Source organism: Labeo rohita, chromosome 16 (assembly GCF_022985175.1).
Source record: "Labeo rohita strain BAU-BD-2019 chromosome 16, IGBB_LRoh.1.0, whole genome shotgun sequence".
NCBI lineage: Eukaryota > Metazoa > Chordata > Actinopteri > Cypriniformes > Cyprinidae > Labeo > Labeo rohita.
The window spans coordinates 26,646,270-26,672,079 of NC_066884.1; the positions used below are offsets into that span (position 1 = coordinate 26,646,270).

The following is a 25,810-nucleotide window of genomic DNA, read 5'->3' on the forward strand; positions in this document are numbered from 1 at the left end:
TTGTTGCTTTTTGGTTTTATATAGGCGACGTGGCTCGCAAGGCTTTGCGGCTAAGCGGCAATGTCAGTGTTAACGAAGTCAGTGGTCGTAAACATAATGCCGTTCACGTTAAATTCTGTTTTTATTCGTTTATATTTTCAAAAACAACTGATCGGCTTTATGTAGATTTGACTTTAAAAAAATCTAGCAGCTTGAAAAAGATATGGGACACAAGGGTTACGTGCACACAGAGGGAGGAGTCATCGGTGCTCGTTGCGATTTAATTGGCTGTTAGCTCACACTGAGTTGTATAGTTATCAGTAATTATATTCAGCATGTTTTGCACAAGAAATGTCATCCAGAAAGGGCAATCTTCTTCCACCGTCAAATTATACCACAAAGATGTCATGCTCCGATAGTCCATCTGGAAATTCGTTTCTGGTAGACTCCTTGATCCACGGAAGGGCCGAGGGAAGTGGACACTACTACCAAAACAGCGGAGTCTACTTGCAGCCGACCTCCGAGTATTCTTATGGACTGTCTAACTGTGGCTATTTTTCTGGACTCAAACGGAACGAGAGCAATTCGCAAAATGCAGTACCTACGTGTGGGCCATATCAAGGCATGGAAACGTGGCTGGAGACGTCGAGGTCCTGTCGCATTGAACAGCCTAACAACCAAATTACCCCACGGTCGTTCTCGCCCACCATAAAAGAGGAAAACTCTTACTGCTTATACGAGTCTGAGAAGTGCCCAAAAGACACCATTACAGAGGACATATCGTACTCCCGGCTGACACCAAACTCATGTCCATCTAGCAACAATAACGGCTGTGTTCCGGTACCTGGTTACTTCCGTCTATCTCAGACATGCACCACATCTAAAGGTTTTCCAGACAACCAGTCTGTATCGACTCATGCTGCTGCTCAACGCTCTGCCCGATTTGACAGCTCTCTTTCAGCCATAGGAGCAGAGGCGAGCAGGGAAGAGAGCGATGAGCCTCCCACATGCGCACCATGTGCCCCGGCAAGAAACAAGGAGCTAAGGGGGTCCACCGGCACCGCTTCATCTCCAGAACCACCGGACAGTCCAGAGAAGGCGGTCACCGTTACTAAAGGTTAGTTTTCTTGTTGCCCAGTCCGAAGGATTCGGACGTCCTTTGGGCGCGTAAAACATTAACGCCTTTGCGCGCGGGATAAATATATGGAATTGTTTTTTTTCTAATTTTCTTTTTAATTGCACTTAGTAATATTTCTATTTTTTAAACACCCCATATGGCTTTAGCTTGACCAGATTTGGCAGGATGTGAGAGAACCTTTTATTTTGTAAGTACATTTCTGAGGAGGTCCAGCACGCCCAAACCAATTTAGCTAAAGTCCTTATGTTTGTAGTCGTCTCTGTAATCCTTTATAACACAGCACTCATTCGTGCCAAATGCAATGGTCATTTTTAATTTTTAAAGATGAAATTTTAATAACAGCAAAAAAGGCTATTTAAAACATATTGCTCCCAAGATCTCATTTAACAAGAAAAAATCTTTTCAAAAACTCCAAACATTAATTTGCGTCAAACGCAGTGCTGACAGCTATAATGTGTGCTTGAGTTTCCTAAAGAAATCTCAGCATTTTAAATGATCACATAATAAATCGTAAAAGAAATAGGGCCTACCCTGGACAATCCCCATTTTGTTTAAATCTGTATATGTATATGAATTTAGCAAGCTTATTTTTCATTATGCTGTTTAAGATCTGTAATCAAATTATTTAATGTAATAAATTGTTCATTTTCTTGCATAGGAGATGCGGAGACTAAAAAATAAAAAAATATTATTTTTACTCTTCTTACAATAAACGACCGATAAAGCGTTGTCAGTGTCTTTTAAAGGCTATTGTTGTAAGGAACAAAAACAAAACAGTGATTAAAATCTGAATGAAACAATAAACAAAAACTGAATGAATATACTATTAATATGGCTACACACAATAGTATCACAAGAGTCATATTTTACATTAAATGTTTATGTGAGAATGTATTTATGAAGTACTAATACTCCTAAACAGCATGTGGAATTATTGTAAAGACATTACACGTTGTTGATAGTATTATTAGTTTTTTAATTAACATTCATTAAGCGTATGTGGTCATTACATCCCATTGTAAAGTGATGTGAAATGGGGGTTACAGTTGTACATTTTGGACTAATACTGTCTTAAATTTTCAGCAGGAGATTCCAAAAGTGACAGTACAGCTAACTGGCTGACGGCGAAGAGTGGCCGTAAGAAGCGTTGCCCCTACACCAAACATCAGACTCTAGAGCTCGAGAAAGAGTTCCTCTTCAACATGTACTTGACACGGGAACGTCGCCTCGAGATCAGCCGCAGCGTTCACCTCACGGACAGACAAGTCAAAATCTGGTTTCAGAACCGACGGATGAAGCTGAAGAAGATGAGTCGAGAAAACCGAATCCGAGAGTTGTCGGCTAACTTCAGTTTTTCATGAAGCCTCCTCGCTTTATAGATCTCTGGCGCCCTCCTCCATCAGCTGCAGTGGTAGCCTACTTACAACAAACCGTCTCCGTAGGTGTGTGTGCATATATGACTTGTGCAAGATACTATTGATAACTTATTGTGTGTCGTATACTGTTGACGTTTTTATCTGTTTATGTATAATTTTATTTGACAACCCAGTCGTCATAACATGTCATGGTTATTTATAAACTGTCAAGTACTTCACTGTAAAAGCAAGAGAGGAAAATATCGAATGCTGAAGGTGTTCATTGTACATAGCATTCAGACTATATTGTACATTTATTGTATATAACTGCGGTATTTGCATGTTGTAATAATAGCTATTATGAAGCCATTTTTAAATAATAACGATACGTTTCTTCTAAGTACGACCTTGTCAGGAATTTGCTGTTCTAGGCATAAGTGGAAGAGTCCGGTTCTTAAAATGTATAAACTTCCAAACATGACGGGACTTCCTGTATTATTTTAACAGCATTCACATGTACCATCTTTTTGGAAACTCAGGCTAAAGAGATGGTCTCAGATGTAAATCAATTATTCACACATGGCAGAAAATAAATAAAGGCATGTACGTAAAATCATTTTAGCCTACTTTTAAATACAAGTATTGTAGTAAAAACACTCCTGATTTTCTGAGCTCTTTTTATAATGGGGATTTTGAGGAAGCAATGGCTGTAATTTTGCTGACTGTAAAATGAAATGATTTATATAATTCTCTACACAGTCAGTGCTGGTCCTGTGATTTGTCACACAAAAATGATTACAATCATTCCTATTCCTATACCAATTCTATTCCTGTCATTCGGGTTCTAATTTAATTTAATTTACATGTAATATTCCAACAAATTTTATGAGATAGCATTGGTTAGATCACAGCAAAATTCACATTTTATTGTACTTGTTTGCCTGTGCAGAAAATAAATAGACAAAAAATACGGCGTTGCCTTCTTACTTATCTTCGCACGCAAGAAACAAAGACAACTGCTAAGTGATTTAGGTAGTTTCATGTTGTTGGGCTCTATTTTACATCCCCACAACACGAAACTGTCTTAATTGCCTCGCAGTGAGATGCAGCACAACAACAAGACAAACATGTTGCGGCGAATTCAGAAAAGTGAATTTTTATTATGAAAAAAAGACCAGCAAGATATGTTTTAACGACACAATTTTCATGCATGAACTGCACTACTGAAGTGAAATCCTTAGAGCTGTATAAAAAGCAAATGTTGGAGTGCAGGTGTAGTTAGCAAGGCCTCGGTTACGATCAATGCACTTTGGCCAAAGCCGCGTACGCATCTGAGACTGAGAGCACGCCCACACTGCCGGATGCGTCTGCTGGGCAGAAGGAAAAAAACACAAAGGCTTTATTGGCCATATTCAGGCCAGACAGCCAAGTTACAACCCGAAGAAAAACAGAGTAATAGCCCCTGTTATAAACAAAGTCTGTTGAAGTGCCCAGAGATCCACTCTTCCGAGTACAAGATCACAGCAATGCTCATTGACCAAAGGGAGAGAAAGCTCTGGTCGTCCATGGTTTTCCTCTATTGTCAATGCTTTCATGGCTAAGACTAAAAAAATATCAGGATAATATTTATAAATTATAAGCAATACTTTATATACTCATACTTCGTTACAATTCCGTTTTTGATTTCCAAATACCAGCTATTGTTTACATTCTGAATATAACACATGCTGTTCATCTCTAGATGCTACATTTATGCTTAAATCTAACCACTGCAAATATACAAATATATTTACAAATAGAAACGTGTAATTCTGAAGCATACAGTCACTATTTCAACGAATGTGTGGGATTTTACAAAACAGTATTTTTGTCCTGTATCAGCTTATTCACAAAATACTAGAACAATACAGAATATCATAATAACTTTGTGATTGTGACATTATTGCGACAGATGATTAAAACCATACATTTTTAATCATGACTTTTTTTTTGTAGTGTTGATCAAACACATTTAAAATTGTATAAATTCATTTTCACTGTCTTAAACTTTACTGTTTAATAGTTTTAACTCTTGTTTCTGATTTTGTTTTGATGCGTAAAGCTTAATTTTAAACATAAAGCAAACGGTATATTTTTTAAAAGTATCTGATAGAGCCCGGTAAAGCGTTCTTGTATTTTTTCCCCCAAGTTAGTTTTGTTCACAGTTTAGTTCACGTTCAGATTTAGTTTGACTTGTCTGCACATCACATTGTGCCTTGCTGAGGAGCAGACTGAAGGTCTGAGCGCGTTACTGAATAACTGGTCACTTAGCAGGTCATATCTCAACCATCCAGTGGCACTTACTGCCATATAAAGTATACATATGGCTCACGTAAAGATCCGTTTTATGTCTGAACTATTTAATGTCTTCTTGTGCTCGACTAGGCCGCACGGAGTACGTGCATTCATCATAAATTTGTGATTTTTGGGGGTCTGCAAAATTTGTGAAAAACAAACGTTCTGTCAAAAAGAGGTAGTCGAATTGGACTGCAGGTATTTAGCTGGAGGCCTATACAATGACATGACAACGCGTTTACGCGTTTGGGGTTTTATTTTATTATTGCAAACAGTAGACCTACTCCATTAAAAACTGGATACGGAAATTCTACAACAACGTTTCTCAAGCCGTTTTTGTTACGCTTGGTTATTAGATGCTGAAGCTTAACAACATGAATAAAATCAAATCCACCTTCATAAAAGCATATGGCTATACCATTAAAAATATGACTTGTAAAATGGAGGCCATTTAACCGTGTGCACTGGTTAGGCTTTCCCCTTTATCTCCCACGTTCTCTCCCACAGTCACGTGTCTAGCACATCCAATCCAATCTCTGCAGTGATTCAACTTATCAGAGGTCTGTAGTTCACAGCGAAGTCAAGTAGTTAGTTACTTGATTTCAACGGATTCTGCTTTTGTGTCAGTTTCATTGTGGGTGTATCCGTTCGGCCGGGCTCTCTTTGCTTGTTTTTGTTATGTCGACATTGGGGACACTGAGTTACTACGCTGACTCACACATTCCACACGAGAATGACGATCATTTGGCACCGAGGTTCTCCACTGGACCCGTGGTCCAGCAGCAGGCTCGGGAACTGACGCTACTTGAATATGGCGAGCAGGAGCAGTACACTTTCCAAGCCAAATCATCAATTTTTGGTGCGTCATGGAGTCCCGTGCCCGTGCAGCCCCCAGGCACGTCTATCGCCTACCACCCGTACATTCATCACCCATGCTCAACAGGAGAAACCGATGGAGCATCCGTGCGTTCCTGGGCGTTAGAACCTCTGCCTGCCCTGCCTTTCACGGGATTATCCACAGATACACACCACGATATAAAACTTGAACCACTGGTTGGGAGTGGTGAGTGCACCACGCATACATTGCTTGTGGCCGAGACTGACAACAATACGACCCAAGCAGAGAGGAAGCTACCGGACGATGCGCTTTCCAACGGCTCACAGGATGAGAAAGCTCCAGCAGAGACGAAGGTGGATCTAGACCCAAGTAAGTGCAACTAAATTTATATCAGAATGCTTTGAATAGGCTTCAGTTAGGCTACTTTTACCTTAACAGATGGCGTCAATAGGCGTCGTTTGAATTTGGTATAAAAATTATAATCCACAAAAAGCTAGTCTTTTGTGAGAGACGTCTACAATTGCTTGTTTATTGTAGCTATATATTCCTATATTGCACAGTATTTTCAGTAGGTTATAAGGAAGGCTAAAGGTCTTCTAACTAGGCCTTTCTTTCTTCTTTCGTTCTGTGGGTGGCAATAATCTGCATTTACATCTGACAGCATATTTGCATGTTTCAATGAAATGTGTTTAGTAATTAAAAACTCCAAATATTTGCAGTGTATGTAAACATTATAGACTACAGACAGCATGTCATGTAAAATAACAGTGCTTCTCTGAAGCGCTGTTCTACACATTACATTCGATTAAATGTTATGTAAAAAAAATGAATATAAACGCACAATTGTTGCCATTAAACTTACATCTAGATTTTTGAGCATTTTGTTTTTCTTATGGACAGTAAGGCCCTTGTTTAGCCCTCATTCAGTGATGCCAAATTTGTCAGTAGGAAGAAAATTATAGCTTGCACATAAAATTTTCGATCATATAAAATCTACCCGCAGGCCAGATGCATGTAATCCGTGACTGTGCTTTCCAATTTCAGCATATCAAAATTGTACGGTAGCCTTTATATTAGCCTCTTCTTTCTTCTCGGGCGCTGATCATAAAATGGCCGCAGTATTTTTCAAGTGGCAACATGACTAGCTCTCTCTCTCCGACCCTTCTTGCAGATAACCCTGCGTCCAACTGGCTGCATGCGAAGTCCACTAGGAAAAAGCGCTGTCCATACACTAAGCACCAAACTCTTGAGCTGGAGAAAGAATTTCTGTTTAATATGTACCTCTCACGCGACCGTAGATATGAAGTGGCAAGACTCCTAAATCTCACCGAGAGACAAGTCAAAATTTGGTTCCAAAACCGTAGGATGAAGATGAAGAAATGCAATAAAGATCGTCCAAAAGACATTTAAAAAGTCGAAAGCTAAATGCGCACTGCAGTGGATGAAGTTATTTGGTTCGTGCGAAGGTGTCTGTGAATTAGCCTGTCTTTTTCCCCATGCACAACCAGTAGATTATTACTGATAGCCTACATTTTGTAATGTTAGATGTACATTGCACAAACCTTTGATCTATATATTTGCTTGTATATATCATTGTGTCTTTGTGATAGTTCCCTTATTTGGTTTGCTTGTTGTAAGTCTAGCATTTCGCATTCTGTACATTTTAAATATGTTAAAGCTTTGTTTTTTAAAAGTTTCTAAAGCACCAGTTCATGATTTCAGGGAAATGGGTTCTGCGATGTGAAATGCTGATGATATGCATGAATTTAAGATTTTTTTTTTTATTATTATTAAAAAATGACTTGTAGCTTAATGTATCAATGTTTAATGTGACTACCTAGATGTATTTGAACTACCTATGTATTGAGATTAATTTATGTTGTGTTGTTCGTCATTGAAATATTTCAGTGAATTTTGTAAAATTTACGTGCTTGTAATGTTGTATGTGAACACATAAATTGCATACGCCAATACCTCAAATCAAAAGTGTTAGTGGTTTTCAAATTAAATTCCACTTGTGTACATAAATAAATTTCTGATAAATAGCACATTTCGTTAAGACTCTCTATACTGGGCAAATTTATACGAAAATAATACTTTTTTCCCTTGGGTTTCATGGGTTACATTGATGGCTAATGAAGTGCAAATCTGCGATATTGCAATAAGTTGTCACTAATAATTGCAGTCCTGTATTTCTGTGCTATACAGTACATGAAGTACCAGACTCGTGAAAGACTCAACATAAATAAATCGTTCCTGAACGAGGCTGACAATGACCACAATCCCATGGTATTTTTACGCTAATACAACGAGAAATATTTTACCGCCCTCCAAACAGTTTTACACTTCTCATGTTCTCGCGCTCATTCTACCGTTATCTTGCAACCCACTGTTTAGTGTCCTGTTAACGGCCCGGATGCCGTTTATCCGAATAAATAAAGCTTAGTTTGATGCTCGTAGACAGGCCTGCACATTCTATTTGTGCCTTGCCCCTGCAAGCGATATTAGTGGCGGTGCAGCAATAAACCACAATCACAGTCTTAACTGTTTATGGGGTGCAAAGCGATTGAGGGCGGAACTGGAACGACTTTTTGGACACCCAACGCCTATATTACAATTACAAATACATTAACACGATATATTTTATTTTTAAAAATTAAAAATAAAAACGATTTAATTAGTTTTCGTACTATTATTATTATTAATTATCATTATTTTGTATTTTTGTATTTAGTAAGCACACAAAATCTAGGAAAACAAGAAGAAAAAAAAAAATCTGTTGCAGACCAAATCTTCAAAGGATCTACTCCAGACAGCGTCGTAAAATGGGGCTCAGCCCCACTGTCTGTTTTTTCTCTGCTAATTACTTTATTACTCCTCAGCAACAATTAAAACGTTGCAGAACTGATCACCCATTTGTTGCCTCGTCATGCATAAAGTGACAACGGAAACACAACCTATTGACGCATTGTACTTTTTCTTGCGTCCAATATCATTGCTACTTTGCATTTTTTGGTCATTTAAACTTCAACACATAAAAGAAATTGAAGTGTTGTTTTAAAGTGAATATTTAGCCTACATCATAATAAAACGTATAAAACATTCTTGTTCGATTTTTGAATCTTAAAAATGAATCACAAAAGTGTACTCGTATTGGCAAAATGGCAAGTCTAGGAATTCTAAATATTTCCGTTTTAGTAAAGGTTCTCCTCCCAACTCTTCACATTTTGGGTCTCTTATTTAACACACCTGATTCATCAGTGAATCAGCTCATTAATTAAGAGCTTCAGGATCTATATTTGGTGTGTGGGATGAATGGGACGCCCAAATTGGGTAATGCTATGGGGCCTCCTTGAACAGAATTCAGAATGAATTTTAACAAACAGAAGGGCCAAATGAGCTACTACCATTAGTATCCAGCAGATGGAGACAACGGTTTGTTTGAAACGATCAAATAACCAAACGGATTCTGCCCTACAGCAACCTCACTTAATGAGGGCCAGCCACACACAAAACCTATTTACTGATTCAAATATTTCAGCTAATATATCAAGAATGATGAATGCGAAAAAGTGTCAGTTAGAATATGGTCGCTGGTTAGGCCTTTGTGAAAACAAAAACTGTCATTTCATTTAGTTTTTATGTTTTAGTTTGAGCCTAAATTCAGGACTTTCATGTTAAATTACTAATAATAACAATGAAAGTTGATCAACATGAATTATCACTATATCACACATATCACATCTACAGAAGTGCAGCATAGGACTTCTCTTGAATGTTGTGTTGAGCTGAGATACCATAATCTTTGTCTGACCATAACCTTACTCAAAATTACAAACAGATGACCTGACACCATGCAGTTTCCTCTGATTCCAACAATAAATCTGGATCAAACAAAATGTCACAAACTGTTCACATGAGGGCTTTATAATATGCTTCTTAAGGGACCCCTTGCTGCAGAGTTCAGCTCAAATGTACTCTAACACACCTGCCTGGAAGTTTCTAGTCATCCTAAAGACCTTAAACTTTGCAGGAGGTTCATAATGTCACCCAGGAGCCACATTGGATGCCCCTGGTTTGCATACACCTATATAAAAAAGCATGCACACATTAATGCACAAGGTAAGGAGAAGATAGTTCTTGCTTATTCCAGAACATTGCTTCACTCTCCTATAAGTAAATATGGGACGAATGAGTCACGCCTGAAATTCAAGCATCACCTATGAAATAGAACTTACGAGCAAATAGTAGAGGTTTTAGGTCTCAAAGTGCTAAACAGTCGTCAGGATGGATGTATGGATGTTGATTGTATGTATCTAAATGGCATTGTAGCCAAATAGATATGAGGACGCTATAATGTGGTGGAGTTTACTACAAGCAAGAAGAAACTTTGTAGCTTTGTCATAATCATGCACAGCACAAGGTGGGCTTGACTGCTTTGAGTGTCAGGTTGGCTTTAAAGCAGCTAAACAAATTATGTCATCATTTACTTACCCTCATGTAATTTCAAACTTGAATGACCTTCTTTTAGACAAATATATTTTGAAGAACACTATAGTTCAAACAACACTGGAACACATTAACTTTTATTGTAAGATCTAAAAATTCAGGGTGAGTAGTGATGACAGCATTTGAAGAGTTCAGATGCAAAACCAGCTAAAAGCCATCTCAGTCAAAAATAATGATAGTGAGTGAATGCTCCTAACACATAATATACGTCCATCAAATACTTTCACTTCAAACTCGCTAAATTCCAGCCTCAGCCCAATCAGAAGTACCAGTACTTACACAGAAACCTACACAAAGTAGCCAGAAAGAAATGTTAATTTTAAAGAAATATGTCAGATGGATTTATAGGCTTTTGCATCTGAACTCTTCATTTTCAGTTTTTGGCTGAAAAGAGTAAGTGCACCAGTGGACAGACAATAATTATGCACAAGTAAAGATATTCAAGAATCAATTTTACTGGCTATACATGATTTATGCATGGGAAATAGACTCTAACTGAGAGAAGATTACAGGTAGGCCTACAAGTTTCAATCCACACTTGCAAATTTCAGTGTATGATTAAAAAGTAATTGATAGTTTAGTTTTAAGGTTTTACAATGCCTTCATATTGTTTTTATTTTGTCATAGATCAAGGTGAAGGGGAAATAAGGTTTTTAAGTAGCACCTTATAGTCTTACGAGTGGTCTGGGGCCCTTGTTAATCCAGGAGTGTTTCTATGTGGTAGCTTACATATATATATAACAACGCTTTTGGGAAAGAGACTGCAGTGATAAAGTACCACTTACGTACTACTTGGGTCCCACTTAGCCTAGTGTTTCGGGAAACCAGACAGTTGTTAGTCATTTTCTTCTTTCACTAAAAAGGGTAAAGTCCATTTAGGTATCACGTTCCTGTCTATATGTTTTAACTTGTCACATAGGTATGCATACATCGGAAGCAGTATGTAAAGATAAAGATACATTGCTCTGAGTAGGACTTTCGCCAATACGTTCAAGAAATAATCTTCACCACGAAAGTTGTGGAAAACATGAAAACTGTTCGTTATCTTCTAAATGTAATAATTAAAAATAAAGTCTGCCCTCGGTTTTCAAAAATATTCATACTTAGCTTGATAAATGCATGTAGTCAGGTTAGACGCCATATTGAATTTAAAGCAAATGAAAACGAAGCTGATGTACGTAGACGTACAGTCTTTACAATGGCACACAATGTATAAAGGTCCCAGAACACGCAATATATAACATAAGTACTTTTGTCTACGAGCAATCGGCATGTTGTTAAGCAACAGTACAATCGACTGAATGCGCTTGGCCTACTTCTGTTCAGCCTCATTTCCATTACATTATTTAAATGGGCTATGCCGCTACTTTGACTAAGGTCTATATAACACACATTGTGGTTTACTGTAAGGGCATCTGCCTATACTGTGTGGTCTATCTTAGATGCCTTCCAATATCTTGTGTGCATATACACTTGTATATGGCCTTATGCACCATGTAATGTGCAGCTTCCATGCTACAGTGGAGGAAGAAGATATGTGAAGAGCATCCATTTAAAAACTCCCATGTTAACACTATTTATTCTTTCCTTCTTTATGTTAATTATATTGCAACTATATTGTAGCAACGCAGTCAAATGCATGATGGTAAAAGGTGCATAAGGATTCATTAATTCATTAAGGATTCATTGATTCATTAAGGATTCATTAATTTCTCCCGTGTTGGGGAGAAATATACCAAAAGAACCAACGTGTTCTGTTACGAAAGAAGTGTCTGTCCATTTTAAAATAACTGGTGTACATTAGAAATAACTTGCTCTAGGTCTAAGCTCATTCGTGACGTTACAGGGAAACCCAGCTTTACGCCTTTATAGAAGGATGGTGGATAGCAGAAAGGGGGCGATGTTGAGCCTCCAGTTGCAGTATAAATGCTATTTTTTAGGGAAACCATATCTCGTTGAAAGGCAGCTGATAATAATCCAATAGTAAACGATTTTTTTTTTTTTTCAAATAGAGGCTGCTCTTTACATCTAATTATTTTAGCTATGTTATCACAGCACTATCGCACACCAACTGTGGAATATAGTTATCAGCCCGTAGTACATATAGCCTACAGGCCTTTATTTATAGCGTCTTTATATGCCTACTAGTAGCTAATATGGTTATTTTGAAAGAAATTCGTTGTCGGAGCAAAATTAATTAGTAATAAACCGTAAACTATTATATAAATACATAAAATGTGCTAATAGCGGCCCATGTCTAAAAGTGGCATTATTAACCGATCTATTTCATGCCTCACTATATGAGTATTGAAGGCATGCTTTTCTAAAACACGTAGAATAAAAACATGTTGTTGCTACTCCATTATAATCCAATTAGCCTACCCTGCATACCGACAAGAAGGCATTTTCGTTTTACGGCGCAAGAGACTTATGACGTGCCCCCAAGGATCAGACTTACTGTAGGTTCAGTGATATGGTCAACACGTAATACTAGAGCTGTCGGTCTATTGGATCACATTACCCTGATAATTTACAGTCAACTGACCCACAACTTTCCAGGCAGGTAAAAGAGGTGCCATACGTAAATCGACAGATACATTTGGTGTTCAATGATTTTTGTAAAATAACTAACATTTTACGAATTTTTGAATTCACCGCTGTAAATGTATTCTCATTTATTTAAATCATAGTTAAATCATCTATTCATAGTATATAATGGAAATAGATAATGAAATGATTGAGCTAATGAGTGTCAGGATTCTTATGCAATGCAACCAATCTTTGGGCATGCAATTTAGGAGACATCCCACCAAGATATACAAGTATATAACCTATATTTACAATACACTAGACATTGACTCTTGGCTTACGAATTTATCATGCTTTAATGTCTTGTATTAGCATTAAGAAATTACATTTTTACATTTTTGTTAACGCCGACAAGTCTAATCCTCATCTGGTACGCGCTATACCATCACAACGTCATATCCTGAATAAAACTGCATGGTTCTCTTCTAGGGCAGGAGTATAGTGCATATACCCGGAAATGACATACACCTCTAGCACAACAATAGGAGCTTGGAGCTCGTTTACGACCCAGTGCAATGTGTGTGGGTAGAGGGTCATCCATCAAACGCCACTGTTGCTAGAGCTACTGCCGCTGCTGCCTTCGCAGACATCATAAACACCCCATATACGCCTCACTCGCACTAACTTACAAAGCTCACTGAGAGGGATACGAACAGATCAATCCCTGGCTTTTTTTTACATGATCGAATGGGTTTGGAAACGTGGTTGACCGAGGCAGCAGTATTTACAGTATTCTGAGATAAAGTCCATTCAGTTGACCATATCTCATTCACATATTGTTATAGGTATATTCTGAAATATTTTAACAGTGTTGGCCTACTCCATTCATTATTCACGTTATTAAACAGGCCTCTGAATTTACGTAAATCGCTAAACTCTATAACTGAAGAACAAATTAATTCGTATAAATTTAAGACAATACAGGCAATAAAATCCCAGAAGGAAAAAAAAAAACATATGTATTTAATTACGTCAAAAAAATAAATAATAAAAACAGAGAATTAATGCCTATAACAAACTTACTTTTACCAGGTGTGTTTATAAAATGAGAACGCATTTTATTATAATTTGTAAAAACAAAACAAATCAAAAAACAGTTTTACAACTTTAACACATTATTATGATGATGATGATGATGATGATGATTAAAGCCTAATGGTTACGCATTTCAATGCGTAACCATTAGGCTTTAATATTGTCTTAATTTTATATATAGCCAAAACGTCGAAAGCCGAATCTATTAATGCATTCGTTTTGAATGCAGCACATTGATCGCTTCATTTGTTTGATGATCCATCGAGCCAAGTTTTCACTCTTAACTTGTGTTTTATGACCGTCAGCATTCATTATTTAGTCTAACAGACGGTCAGCGGGGCTGTCCATCGTGCCAGACGCATCCAAAAAGACAAGGTCTGGAACATACTCAGCACGTGGACGAAAATGATGCAAATTGCCAAAATAATTAAATAATTATGAAATATCTACATCTTAAAAATTTAACACTAATTTATATATGATCTTCGATAAGCATAGGCTTTAAAAAAGGTTCATAAACAGTTCTTATTAATACTTTAATACCAGTCACAAATGTGGACTAAAATTTCAAAGTGTTATTTTGCATTTGCAGACGGATGCATTTATTCGACATACATTAAATTAAGGTAACTCACATATTCAACAACATAATCTCGACCTTGAAAATTTTTACCTAACCAAATAGACAAAGACTGTATTGTAAAACCATCGATTAAATCTATTTTCGAATTAATTTCGAATTTTACAAATATCAAAACACATATACTATAAGATATATACATATATATACTATATATAGTATAAACCTAGGCTAAATACATTTATTCATGCATTAATAAATTTGCAAAGACATGAAATGTATAGTTCGACTATCAATTTGCAAAAACAAACAAACAGGCTTCATTTAAAATATCACTGCAATATATTTTCATACTCACATATCCATTCTGTCAGGCCTATCTAATGAGAATAAATACAATGCACTGTAAATAGGAATTAATATTTCAACAGACAGATTAGCATATAATTAATATGACAATTAACAGTATTCGTAAAGATACATCCATGATAAATTTCGATGTTCTGCTCGTGGGAAACGATGAAGATTTTTCGTTCGTGGTGGAAATGTGTAGGAAGGAGTGGGTATTTTTGAAGAATGCCGACACCCACGTTCATCTACACACAATAGCTCCTGTGTAGTTGCAAAAACACACGGTTTCTCTCTTACAATCAATATGTAATCCTATTCATTCCCAAACCTTCGATTAAGGCTGACTTTCCAAAAACGAAAATACAAAACAAACGATTTTTTGCTCCGAAACAACGACGGTCCATTCGAAGAACATCCGGTATGAAATTATGATCAAGGTCAGTCCTTTAATCGGAAAATATCACTTTTGTAAATTTATTTTCTAAAATGGGGAAACTCTCAACCGTGAGTACTACGTTGTTCTCTTCTTCCTGGCCACATATGATCTAAGGGAGTGTTAGATGGTTTAAATGTGTTCTTAGGGCACTAAGCTGTCAGACCTTTTGGCGTGTAAGATTGATAGCGTGCAGGCTTCCAGGGCTCTTTGTTTGGAATATAAGCAATAAAGTGCTCGAGGCCTACACCTACTTAGCTAAAGACTTCTGAGGACAACATAGAAGACACATTCTTGACCGTAAAAGACTAATGAATGTACACTTTTATTTTATATTAATCACTTTATTGTATGTGTGTTTTTGAGACGATTTAGCGCCGTGCAAACAAGTTGGGGAGATCGATTCAGATCAAATGAGTAGTGTGTTATTATTTACATAATACAAAATGTATTCTCTTTTAACTGAATGTAGTATCATACCTTCTATTTTTATAAATGCTGCATTGGAAAGCAATTATGTTAGCTGGATTAAAAGTAGAAGAATGTAATACAACAATTATTTAAATTGATGTAGTTTCAAAAGTCCAGTGATTAAAAAGAAAGAACTGTAATCTCTCTCAAAACAACGAAACTAAAACAACACTAATACACATGCAATGCGTCAGTGCGCGTGTGAACACGCGGGCGCGTTGGGCTTTCAAAGAATTTGTCTGCGCGCAGCGTGCGCGCGCACTGTCTCGCGCGCTTTTGGTCGTGCACTGGCAAACGAGAGCGCGCATTCTCTAAGAAAGTAGTAAAAACCCAGACTCAGGATTAATGGGTTTCCTCGATCGTGGCTATTGGTGTGTTTATGTGTCCAGTTGACGTGTTGGGGAATCTTCAGCCGAGGGCCGGTCAAACAATAAAGGAAGAACAGCAGACGGACTCACTGTCACTCTGTTTCAGGTACTGGCTATACTTACAATCTACGGAGCAGTGGGCAAACTGACCATAAATGCGTAAATAAACTAGCCCGTCCCAGAGAGTGAGGCGTTCCTCTCGGACTTTTTTCGATCAATCACACAGACAGTGGCTTCTTTTGATTAAACCCCAAATTGTCATTGGACAGAGGTAATCATGTGACAAGCAATACGGTCCAATTTCAACCTTGTCTCCATGAAAGCAATAGTTTAATGGCACCGCGGTCCCCATACGGCCGTAATCAGCAAAATAGTTTTTTTTAACCCGGCACGATATTTCATTATATCTTCCTTGGGTCACAAATTTGTGAGCGGCGAATTTGGAAGACTTGGAGGAGATGAATTACGAATTCGAGCGAGAGACGGGTTTTATCAATAGTCAGCCGTCGCTCGCTGAGTGCCTGACATCTTTTCCCCCTGTCGGTGATGCATTTCAAAGTTCATCAATCAAGAGCTCGACGCTTTCACACTCGACACTGATTCCTCCTCCTTTTGAGCAGACCATTCCAAGCCTGAACCCCGGCAGCCACCCTCGCCACAGCCGGCCCAAGCAGAACCCAAATGGCTCATGCCCGCTGCCTGCCGCATCCTTACCCCCAGAGTACCCTTGGATGAAGGAGAAAAAAGCATCCAAGAAAAACCAGACAACTTCGACAGCAACAACCACCGACCCTGGTCCACTATACTTCTCCCCTCAAGGTATTTGGATTTAATGCAATTATTGTCTTTTTTAGTTTATGGTAAACGAATTGTAAGTTATTATTATTGTTATTATTAATAATTTCAATAGCGCAAGGCCATGCTGCTGCAAGTGCAAGATAGTTTGTTATCCTCATGGGTCATGTGAACTAAATGCGAACAAGTTAATATCTAAAAGTTTTTTTTTTTTTAAGTTTTTGGATGCGGAGGATCTGCTCTGAAAAACTGCTAAACTCTGTGTTAGCTACTTGTAGTGTAGGGCATGAATTTTAATATTTGACAGTAATGAAGAATGATAGATTGCCATTACTCAACTCGGCAGCTGGCGTGTTCATTAATCTTCACTCGGACCTCTCCGCACTCACACCAGACACATCAGTATATTCTGGCATAGGGGATGAGGACACAAATTATTCAAGTGCCGTGGCTCCATTCCCACAAACAATTTATGCTCCCTGAGAAACGCAATATATTTGACAAGTTTGTGGGGTCAGCTTTAAGCCCCACAGCGGCGTTGTAAAAATCAAGAGTTATAATTAGTGGCGTATCAATAATGTATAACGCTGTGATCCCTTCATAGGCTCGCCCGAGATTTCTGATGGTGGCAACGGGGCAACTCGCCGACTCAGAACGGCGTACACTAACACTCAGCTGCTGGAGCTAGAGAAGGAGTTCCACTTCAACAAGTATCTCTGCCGGCCGAGGCGCGTGGAAATCGCCGCTCTGCTGGACCTCACGGAGCGGCAAGTCAAAGTTTGGTTTCAAAACCGGAGAATGAAACACAAGCGGCAAACTCAGTGTAAAGAGAACCACCACGGCGATGGGAAACCACCGAGCTTGGAGGAGGCAGGCGGACGGGGTGATGGGAAATCTTTTTTCGAACAAGTGGCAAACAATGTATCAGGGGCGCTTTTGGAAAGAGAGGGTTACCCATTTCAGCAGAATACCTTAACTTCTCAACAGTCACAGAATGGACACAATAGTGATTCCCAAAGCGCAACTGTCTCGCCTTTAGGTAGCAATGACAAACATCTGAAACATTTTCCCAACCCGTCACCCACTGTTCCTATCTGCGCCTCAACAATGGCCCCGGATTGTGCATCTGCTCAGGACAATGGCAGTCCCTCGGCCCTGGACGTCTCTTTACAGGACTTCAACGTTTTCTCCAATGATTCCTGCTTACACCTCTCAGATGCCGTGTCCCCAAGTTTGTCAGAATCTGTAGACAGCCCCATTGGTTTATCTACGGAGGCCTTTGATTTCTTCTCCGAGACGCTTACAACAATCGACCTGCAACACTTGAGCTACTAACTCTAACTGAAGTTTCATTATAGGGACGTCAATATCTTTCTCACATTGATGGTCTGTGTGTTTAATTGTGACTTTAAAAATAGGCCTAGACCATTAATCAATGAGGTAAGTTTTTCAATAATCGAGTGATAATTTTTGTTTACAAAGAAAATATGGCAGGAGATAAAGTGATATTTTTCACGTTTTATTTTTGTATCGTTCGCCGGCAAAGCGCCATATTTTCATAGAATAAATTTGTACTTGTTATTGAAAATAACAGCGGTGTTATTTATTTCTTCAGTATTAAGATTAAGAAATAACAGGTTGCTTTTAAACGAGGTGTAATTGTACAATATTGCTGATTTGTTATAATAATGTGTGTTTAACCTGTTACATAAGGATTATAATTTTTACAGGGACAAAATTAGATATTTATAAGGCTGCCAAATGTAAGTTTCTAATCGCTAATCAAAACTAACATCAGTTGTCCCTAAAACTATTTGTGCGCAAAATTAATACGCAGTTAGGTATGTAATTGCGTGTTACATTCTTTTTATTAATCTTTGTTAATTTCCCTGTAGCCTAGTTGGCGTTAAATTTAGATTTTTTTAACTGTATGAAATGAACCCATGGGAAGTTTTAGATGCCATCAAATTTGTAGACTAAAACAGAATGCCTCAAAAAGGAGATTGATGTCTTGATGCTGCGTACACAAATAAGTCCCTTACTGTATCTGACGACACAGGGAGTCTCCTCGCCAAGAGTTGTAACGTTTTGGAGTTCAGCAATTAAATTTTATTGCCTATTAAACCTTCGACAGGGGGTTGGTGTTGAGGCAGCACTCCACGTAATTCAATCCGCCGCTGAGAAAAGAATTCAACAGTCAAACCACATTTTAACATTACTTATTTAGTTTATATCATTTATAATAATTCTTAGTTTGTCTGCAGTTTATAGATTAAATTTAGATTTGATGAATGTAACTGCGTCCCGAATCAGTGCATCTAATAGAGTAATCTAATAGAAAGAGTAATCAAATGAAGCATCGTTTTATCAACAGGCAGCGCTGCAAGGAATGATCTGACAATATAAACTAAAATTTAGTACTGTTCGCGTATTATTAATATTAATATTTACACTTAAATTCCAAATAGTCTAATATTTGAATAAATAGCTAATAAATAATCTCATTTGATTACCTCGGCCCTGCTCTCCCAAGATCCTAACTCTATATGGGCCTGTGTGTCCTCTCGGACTAACTCGATTGATACCCGCTCGTTCTAACAGCCTTAAACAACTCAATTTTAATCTATATCGACAACCCAGAACCTTGGCAAGCGCTTTTCACCTTTTGCACAATAAAAAGGCTGTCAACACCAGTTTTATATAAGTTTAACATACATATTTGGATTTAGGTGGGCTATATTTATTTTAAATGATATTTTCTTAAGTATTTTGGCACTGATATTTTAGATGCAACTTAAAATAATTACAAAAGAAAATAAATAGTTTTACTATCATTAGTTCTTATCCGTGTCTGGTTTATCGTGTTTAATAATTATGGTGACTCCAGCCATTTCTGTTAATGCCGTATACTCAATGAAGTGCAAGTTGTTGTAGGAAATTTAACTGTAAGGATACCGACACAAAACTAAGTTCATAAAAGACGGCTTCAGTGTTACCTCGAGAAGAGTGCTCAGTAAAATCTAACTTAGGAGAAATCTAGCTAGGATAATTTCCAAACATCTGACGCCACGTTGCAATTGCCGCGTAAGTGTTGAAATGGAAATGAGGCCTACCGGCCAAGAGCTCACACCGCACAGAGGCATTTGTTAGAGACACAGAATGATCCGAGTCCTTGAATTAAGTAAGGCTAACTTTACACCCACACAGTGTAGGATTGATATGATACTATAACAACCACAGACCTACTAATATAGTTATATTATAACTGTAATCGTGGTCTGTGGGCTTTTTGGTTATTATCTAATACTCTTATCTTCCATTAAGTTTATTAAATGATGTTTTTACAATTTATAATTTAGTGTGTTTAATCATACACAAAAAAGATGTCTACAGAAAAGCCTCTTTTACAAAACAAAGCTCAAAATTGTTGGCTCTAAAGGCGTTGCGCCAAATTTAGCCTGAACAAATAGTTTGACTGACGTCTTTTGACGAACCAAACACGTGATCGGCATTCTTTAACCAGGTTAAAGACTGAGTTGAGATTTGGCACAGAGAAGTGATCCACATCCAACTAGCAACACAAAAGAGATTTTGTACTATAGGCAGGAAAAGGTTTAGAATTAATCATTACATAGGTACAGATTATTTTGCATTTTTATAGTTAATCGTCTTTGTTATTACAATTTTAAAAAGCGCAAAAAATTTGGACAACTTTTTACATTCTGCACACACAGCTACATTTTTGGAAATCAGCTGTTACTTTTTTTTGGCTGCACCCCATTTTCAGTGCTTAAGTTGTAAAATGCTGGATAAACAAATTTGCCTTTCCATAGTAAATATGCATCACAGTAACTCATACAAGCCACTACTAGGACCTGGGTATCATTGCAGATACATTTGGTATTGCAGAGACACTTTGCTATAATTGTCTGCTTACTTATTAAAGACTGCCATAAAGTTTGACAATCACATCACTTTCATGATCCTACCCAAATTGAACAATCAACTGTGCCTTAATGCAAACTGATGTGAAGCCATTTGGTATGCATAATATGTACATGTAATTTGGGGCTCCTGCAACAATGTTATTTTCTCAAGCGTGAGTTTATGGCTTTGGTTAGGGAGCCTAACATATTTTTGGTCATCCCAGCATCTACAAGGATCGATGAAAGATCTGTGCAAAGTAAAATTCCTGTCCCGACAGCTACATAATTCTTAAAGAGGAAAGGCCTATGCACTGCTAGTCCACTGACTCAATCTGTAATGTCTATGCAGGCATTTAAAGTCAGTGCAGTCAGCCTTCAACTGGTTTCCATGGAAACCTTGCATTTAATCTTGGTGGTCCCTTTTGTCATTCCTATGCAGGTGGGCTTCATGCAGATATTCTGAGGGTAGAGCGAAATTAGAGCAGAAACGCTAAATATAAATAGCACGGTGCATGAAAATGCAGACTGTATATATGAATTTTAAGTGTGCAGTTACATAATGCTTAAGAATTCTTCACTCAAAAATGACAATCTGTCATCATTTACCCACCCTCATGTACAAACTGTATGACCTTCTTTCTTTGGTGAAACACAATAGAAGATATTATGAAAAACGTCCACTGTTGTTTTGGGCACTGATTTTTATCGTATGGACAAAAACATTTTTTGTGTGTTTCTCTGCTGAAGGAAAAAAATCATTAAAGTTTGGAATAACACAAGGGTGCGTGAATGAGGACAGATGTCTCATTTTGATAGAAATATCCCTTTAAGGGTTTAAACCTTTTAAGGATCTGAATCAAGCTGAATGGCTCAAGTAGAAGGCCAGCCACAGCAACACCACGGAATACAAATGAACAAATTAGCTCTATGAAGCATGATATTATCTCATAGATCATGTTTATGGAATTCCTGAGGTGTGCAATTATTCTTCTTCTAGTTGCACTTACGTGGTCTGCTTCTCAAACATCTCTTTTCATCTAACAAAGTGTTTTTCCTCCTGGGGCTGCAACCCAGGCCTCAGCATGTAATGCTGAATCAAATGACTAGCAGTTTCACTGCAAATACCGCATGAGTAAAAGTACAGTACTTAATAATCAAAGAACCAAAGCCTTGCCAAAGAGACACACAACAGTTACAAATGTACATTTCAGATGTAACATGATTGATGGATTCATTCTTTTGTTTGACATGAAACATTAAAACTAAACTCAAGGTTCAAGACCCAGACTTTTTTCTTCTCCAGAAACAGGTGGTGAAAGTGGTGTCAAAAGACAGTTTAAATGTTTAAATGTAAGCTAATTCTAAGTCTTTTAAAAACAACACCTGAGCAGCCTAATCCCTCAGAGGCCAAGGGGCAAAAACACCATTTCATCCATCACAACGCTGAACTTCACAGATACCCCTGCACCCTACAGGCAGTGTGAATTACAGTGGCAAAAGCGTGCCCTCAGATGTTCTTCCTTCATGTTTGGAGGCTGTTCAGGTGGTCTGATTCAGATATGACTTACCTGTCACATGTCATAGTATTCCTGGTGACCTCACTCGTCTCAGGTATGTTTTCAAGTCTAGTATGTCTTCATGCCCAACAAAACAATTATTCTCTACCAGCTCTCTGAAACAGAACCAAAGCAAAGGAAAATGTTACAGGCTTACAAGAAAAAAGGAATGAATCAGAATGTGGCAGCCTGTGGTTTCCATATGCACAAGTATGACAGAGCTGGCTACCACAAAGTCATGTCAACCAAAAATTATTAGAACATTGTCATACCCTAGAGAAAACAACAAAGCAAAATGCTAAAACTTTGGGATGAAGAGAAGTACAATGTGTCTAATCTAATAAGGATGATGATCACTGGTTATGATGGTGCTTTACACTCACACACATTCCTCCTTTTGCGGGTTGGGGCCAGAAGCTGAGACGTGTGAACTGAGGTGAGTCCAGATCAAACAGGCTCGGCTGTGGAGCATGAGATATGGAACTGCTCCCTTCTCCTTCAAAAGGTCAAAGGGCACTTCACCTCTCTTTCCCCCTCCACACCAGATGGATCTGTGGCCAGGTCAAATGAGGTTCAAGCAGTGCTCAAACCGAGCGAACAAGCAAGCAGGATGTCAGTGTTGAATATCAGCCATTTAGAAATAGCCTTTTATTCTTTCATTTAAGTCAATCCTATGAATATTTGCTTCATGAGCGTAAATCTATCACAACAATGCTTGTTTGCAAAATATGGATCTAAGTGCACAATAACTAAATATTTTGGACCCAAAACCGAATTCCACTTCTTATCATTCTCTAGGAGATGTACTTCCAGAAGGTGACAGAGTGCAGGTCTCCTGGCAGGGATCTGTTCTCTGCAGTAATCTCTGTGAAACAGCAGAGGAGCCCAGAGAGAGCGCACAGAGCCAGATGGAGATGGATAGCTATGTGTTTTCCTATGAAAGCTGTGCATCACCCCCATTCTTCACCTGTCTCCCTCCTCAGGATAAGTGGGCCCCACTCCAAACAGCAGGCCCATCTAAAAGGGCTGAAAGGTCTTTAGATCCTCTCACTAAAATCCTCTAATGCACCAGCGGCGAATATGTACAGGGCAAATAAAAATTCAGAACATGCAGCAGTTACTTACCAAAGTCTGGAAATGAGGACTGCCGCTTTGTCTAAGGAAGTAGTGAAGCTTCTTGATTTAGAATCAGATTAGATTAGATCATATGGGCATGCCGTATCTTTCTCGTCTGTTTATCCGATCTCACGCTAATAAAAGCATCAAAGGTAAATATTATCACCGTCACCGAAATCAGCGAATGTGAATGCAATAAAACAACTTGTGTAAAGTGTATCATTTCTGTCAAATCGTGCACGTATGGATGAGGAAACAGTGCGCTGTTTGGGGTGAGCAGCACTTTAGTCAGATGTTTCTTCTGGAGCAGGCGTGATGAATAAAACTGTCTAATTTGAATAGTGGTTTCTGCAGGGTAGGCTATTGCCTCTTCCGTATTTCATAGTCCACTTGTAACTTCCGTGTTTCGAAGGCTATCTTACTGGGTCAAGCGGTTTATCACAATGAGGTCCATCCCGGAAGACTTAACGACACTAATTTCAGGTACTATCGCAATATTTCGATAAAACAACTGTTGATAATGCGAGCGTTTGGGTCTAGAGCGCAGTCAGAACAGAATAGATATTTTGTCTCCAGTTACAAACTCTACATTTATTTCTGTTCACATTTGTCTCAAAAGAGGAAGTTTAGTCTATCGACAGACGTTGTGAATATCCTATTTCCCTGTAGTTAGAGCATAAAGTGTTTTTTTGTTTACTTTTTTCCTGGGCGCGAATAGATGTTTTGTGTTTTAACGTGTTGTTTTGAATATTACGTCAGCAATAGGTATGAAAGTAGTTTATGTTGTTAAGATTCAACTGCAAAGTTTTTAAAAGTGTGTGTCGGTAACATACCTGTTGGAGACTCCAAGATGCTAGCGATGTTTGAACATGGTGCAAGGTTGGCATTAGCTGGCTGACCAGATGCTATGTTACAAAAAGCAGTTTGACATTGGTTGGATTGTTTCTGGTCAAAGACCAGTTGCATTTTCTAGTAGGGATTTCTAGTAGCCTTTCCAGTAAGCTAATCATATTGTCATTAGTTTGGAATAATCGACAGTTATGCTCCTCAAACACCTGCACCTGTCTAGGCTACTTGAGTTGAGGAATTCACGAAGAGTTAAACGACAAAAAGAGTCTACGCTTGTAAAACAGTGTCTGTTTTCAGATTTGGAAACCTATTTGACTGATGTCCTTAAAGGGGAGAATTTGAGCAAGAAAGCAAAAGAGAAAAGGGATGCCTTCATCAAGCGCATTAAAGATGTGAAAACGAGGTACCGCGGAATGTATTCATGTAACTATTACCTGACATCTTTGTGAACCTATGGTAATACAGTATTCAACAAATCCAAATTATTTGTGTTCCAGCTACTCTCATGAGTTCAAGGACAAACGTAAGTTTTGATGTGCTTGTATGTTGTGTTATGTGCGTGTGTCTGGGAGGAGGGGCTAAAATTCAAGCATGGTGAAGTAAACTAGTAGGCTACTTCCCCACTATGCTAGTGTGTGCTTTACTCTGTCCTGCTGCAACATAATTAGCCTTCATTCTGAACATGAAAGCTTATTTAATTATTCATGATATGTAAACATCTTTGCATATTAATACATATTTTATTATTATGTCTGCCCTGGAGGCAACACATGAAAAGAGTGCTTTAAGTCAGCACATAACTGCTCACAGATCAACAGAGTTTTGTGTTTCCTATAACGCATTTATGGTTGAGATGTGGGTAGAGGGTTGAGTTTGGTATAACACTTGTGGGCAAGGAAACACATGCGCTTTACGGCTGCACTAGTAACCTATTACAATGGACCAGGAAGTTCTTTGCTCACATTTGACATTATGCCATGTGCTTATTTCTTGTTTTCCCATGAGTATGTTCTTTAACAGTCATTGTGTTGCGAAGAAATGTGATTCAAACAGGCTAGTGTTACAGAAGATCTGTTTATCTGACATATTAAAAGAGTAGTTGATCCAAAAATGAATATTTGCTGAAAATGTACTCACCCTCGGGCCATCCAAACTGAAATAGTTTCTTCATCAGAACAGATTTGGAGAAGTTTAGACTTACATACTTGCTCACCAGCGGATCCTCTGCGGTGAATGGGTGCCGTCAGAATGAGAGTCAAAACAGCTGATAAAAACATCACAGTAATCCACAAGTAATAGACTGCAACAAAAGCTGCATGTTTTAAAACAAATCCATCATTGAGACACTTTCGTTAATTTAAAACCATTGCTTTGATTAAACTACTCATAATACTGGTTTCTCCAGGGGAAAGCCATCTTGTCTGAATCAGGAAAGAAATATAAACAGATCAAGCACCTTTTACAAATGAAAACAGTTCTAAACAAGTACACTATCAGTCAAAAGTTTTTGAACAGTAATATTTTTAATGTGTTTTGAAGAAGTCTCTTCTGCTCACCAAGCCTGCATTTATTTGATCCAACATACAGC

At 38.1% G+C, this 25,810-nt stretch overlaps 4 protein-coding genes and 1 long non-coding RNA gene across 9 annotated transcripts in view; 4 read left to right on the plus strand and 1 right to left on the minus strand.

Annotated features, from left to right (window-relative positions):
• Positions 1-283: 283 nt before the first annotated feature.
• hoxa10b (homeobox A10b) lies at positions 284-3,416 on the plus strand. Of its 2 annotated transcripts, none has more exons than XM_051131084.1 (2): positions 284-1,096; positions 2,201-3,416. In XM_051131084.1, the coding sequence occupies exons 1-2, from the start codon at positions 331-333 to the stop codon at positions 2,476-2,478; spliced, it is 1,044 nt and encodes a 347-aa protein (XP_050987041.1). In that variant the 5' UTR covers positions 284-330; the 3' UTR covers positions 2,479-3,416. The 2 variants fall into 2 exon arrangements, with proteins under 2 accessions (XP_050987041.1, XP_050987043.1); XM_051131086.1 differs by having other exon boundaries at positions 2,204-3,416.
• A 192-nt stretch (positions 3,417-3,608) lies between these two features.
• On the plus strand, positions 3,609-7,785 carry hoxa9b (homeobox A9b). Its single transcript, XM_051131094.1, has 2 exons — positions 3,609-6,013; positions 6,816-7,785. Exons 1-2 carry the CDS (start codon positions 5,485-5,487, stop codon positions 7,052-7,054), a joined length of 768 nt encoding a protein of 255 aa, XP_050987051.1. The 5' UTR covers positions 3,609-5,484; the 3' UTR covers positions 7,055-7,785.
• Positions 7,786-16,269: 8,484 nt separating this feature from the next.
• On the plus strand, positions 16,270-18,315 carry hoxa2b (homeobox A2b). Its single transcript, XM_051131083.1, has 2 exons — positions 16,270-16,799; positions 17,380-18,315. Exons 1-2 carry the CDS (start codon positions 16,439-16,441, stop codon positions 18,108-18,110), a joined length of 1,092 nt encoding a protein of 363 aa, XP_050987040.1. The 5' UTR covers positions 16,270-16,438; the 3' UTR covers positions 18,111-18,315.
• A 3,960-nt stretch (positions 18,316-22,275) lies between these two features.
• On the minus strand, positions 22,276-24,506 carry LOC127178309 (uncharacterized). The gene is made up of 4 exons (XR_007829325.1): positions 24,207-24,506; positions 23,383-23,507; positions 22,641-22,808; positions 22,276-22,373 (listed from the first exon to the last, which is right to left on the minus strand). It is a non-coding gene; the product is annotated as an uncharacterized LOC127178309 (long non-coding RNA).
• Positions 23,669-25,810, plus strand: part of skap2 (src kinase associated phosphoprotein 2) — a 28,127-nt gene continuing 25,985 nt past the window's right edge. For 2 of the 4 annotated variants that reach the window (XM_051131087.1, XM_051131088.1), the window contains exons 1-3: positions 23,679-23,856; positions 24,520-24,625; positions 24,720-24,745. In XM_051131087.1, the coding sequence (XP_050987044.1) occupies positions 23,817-23,856; positions 24,520-24,625; positions 24,720-24,745 (172 nt within the window). In that variant the 5' untranslated portion in view covers positions 23,679-23,816. Of the gene's footprint in view, positions 23,857-24,519; positions 24,626-24,719; positions 24,746-25,810 lie in introns of all 4 variants that reach the window. The other 2 variants (XM_051131089.1, XM_051131090.1) reach the window with 2 other exon arrangements.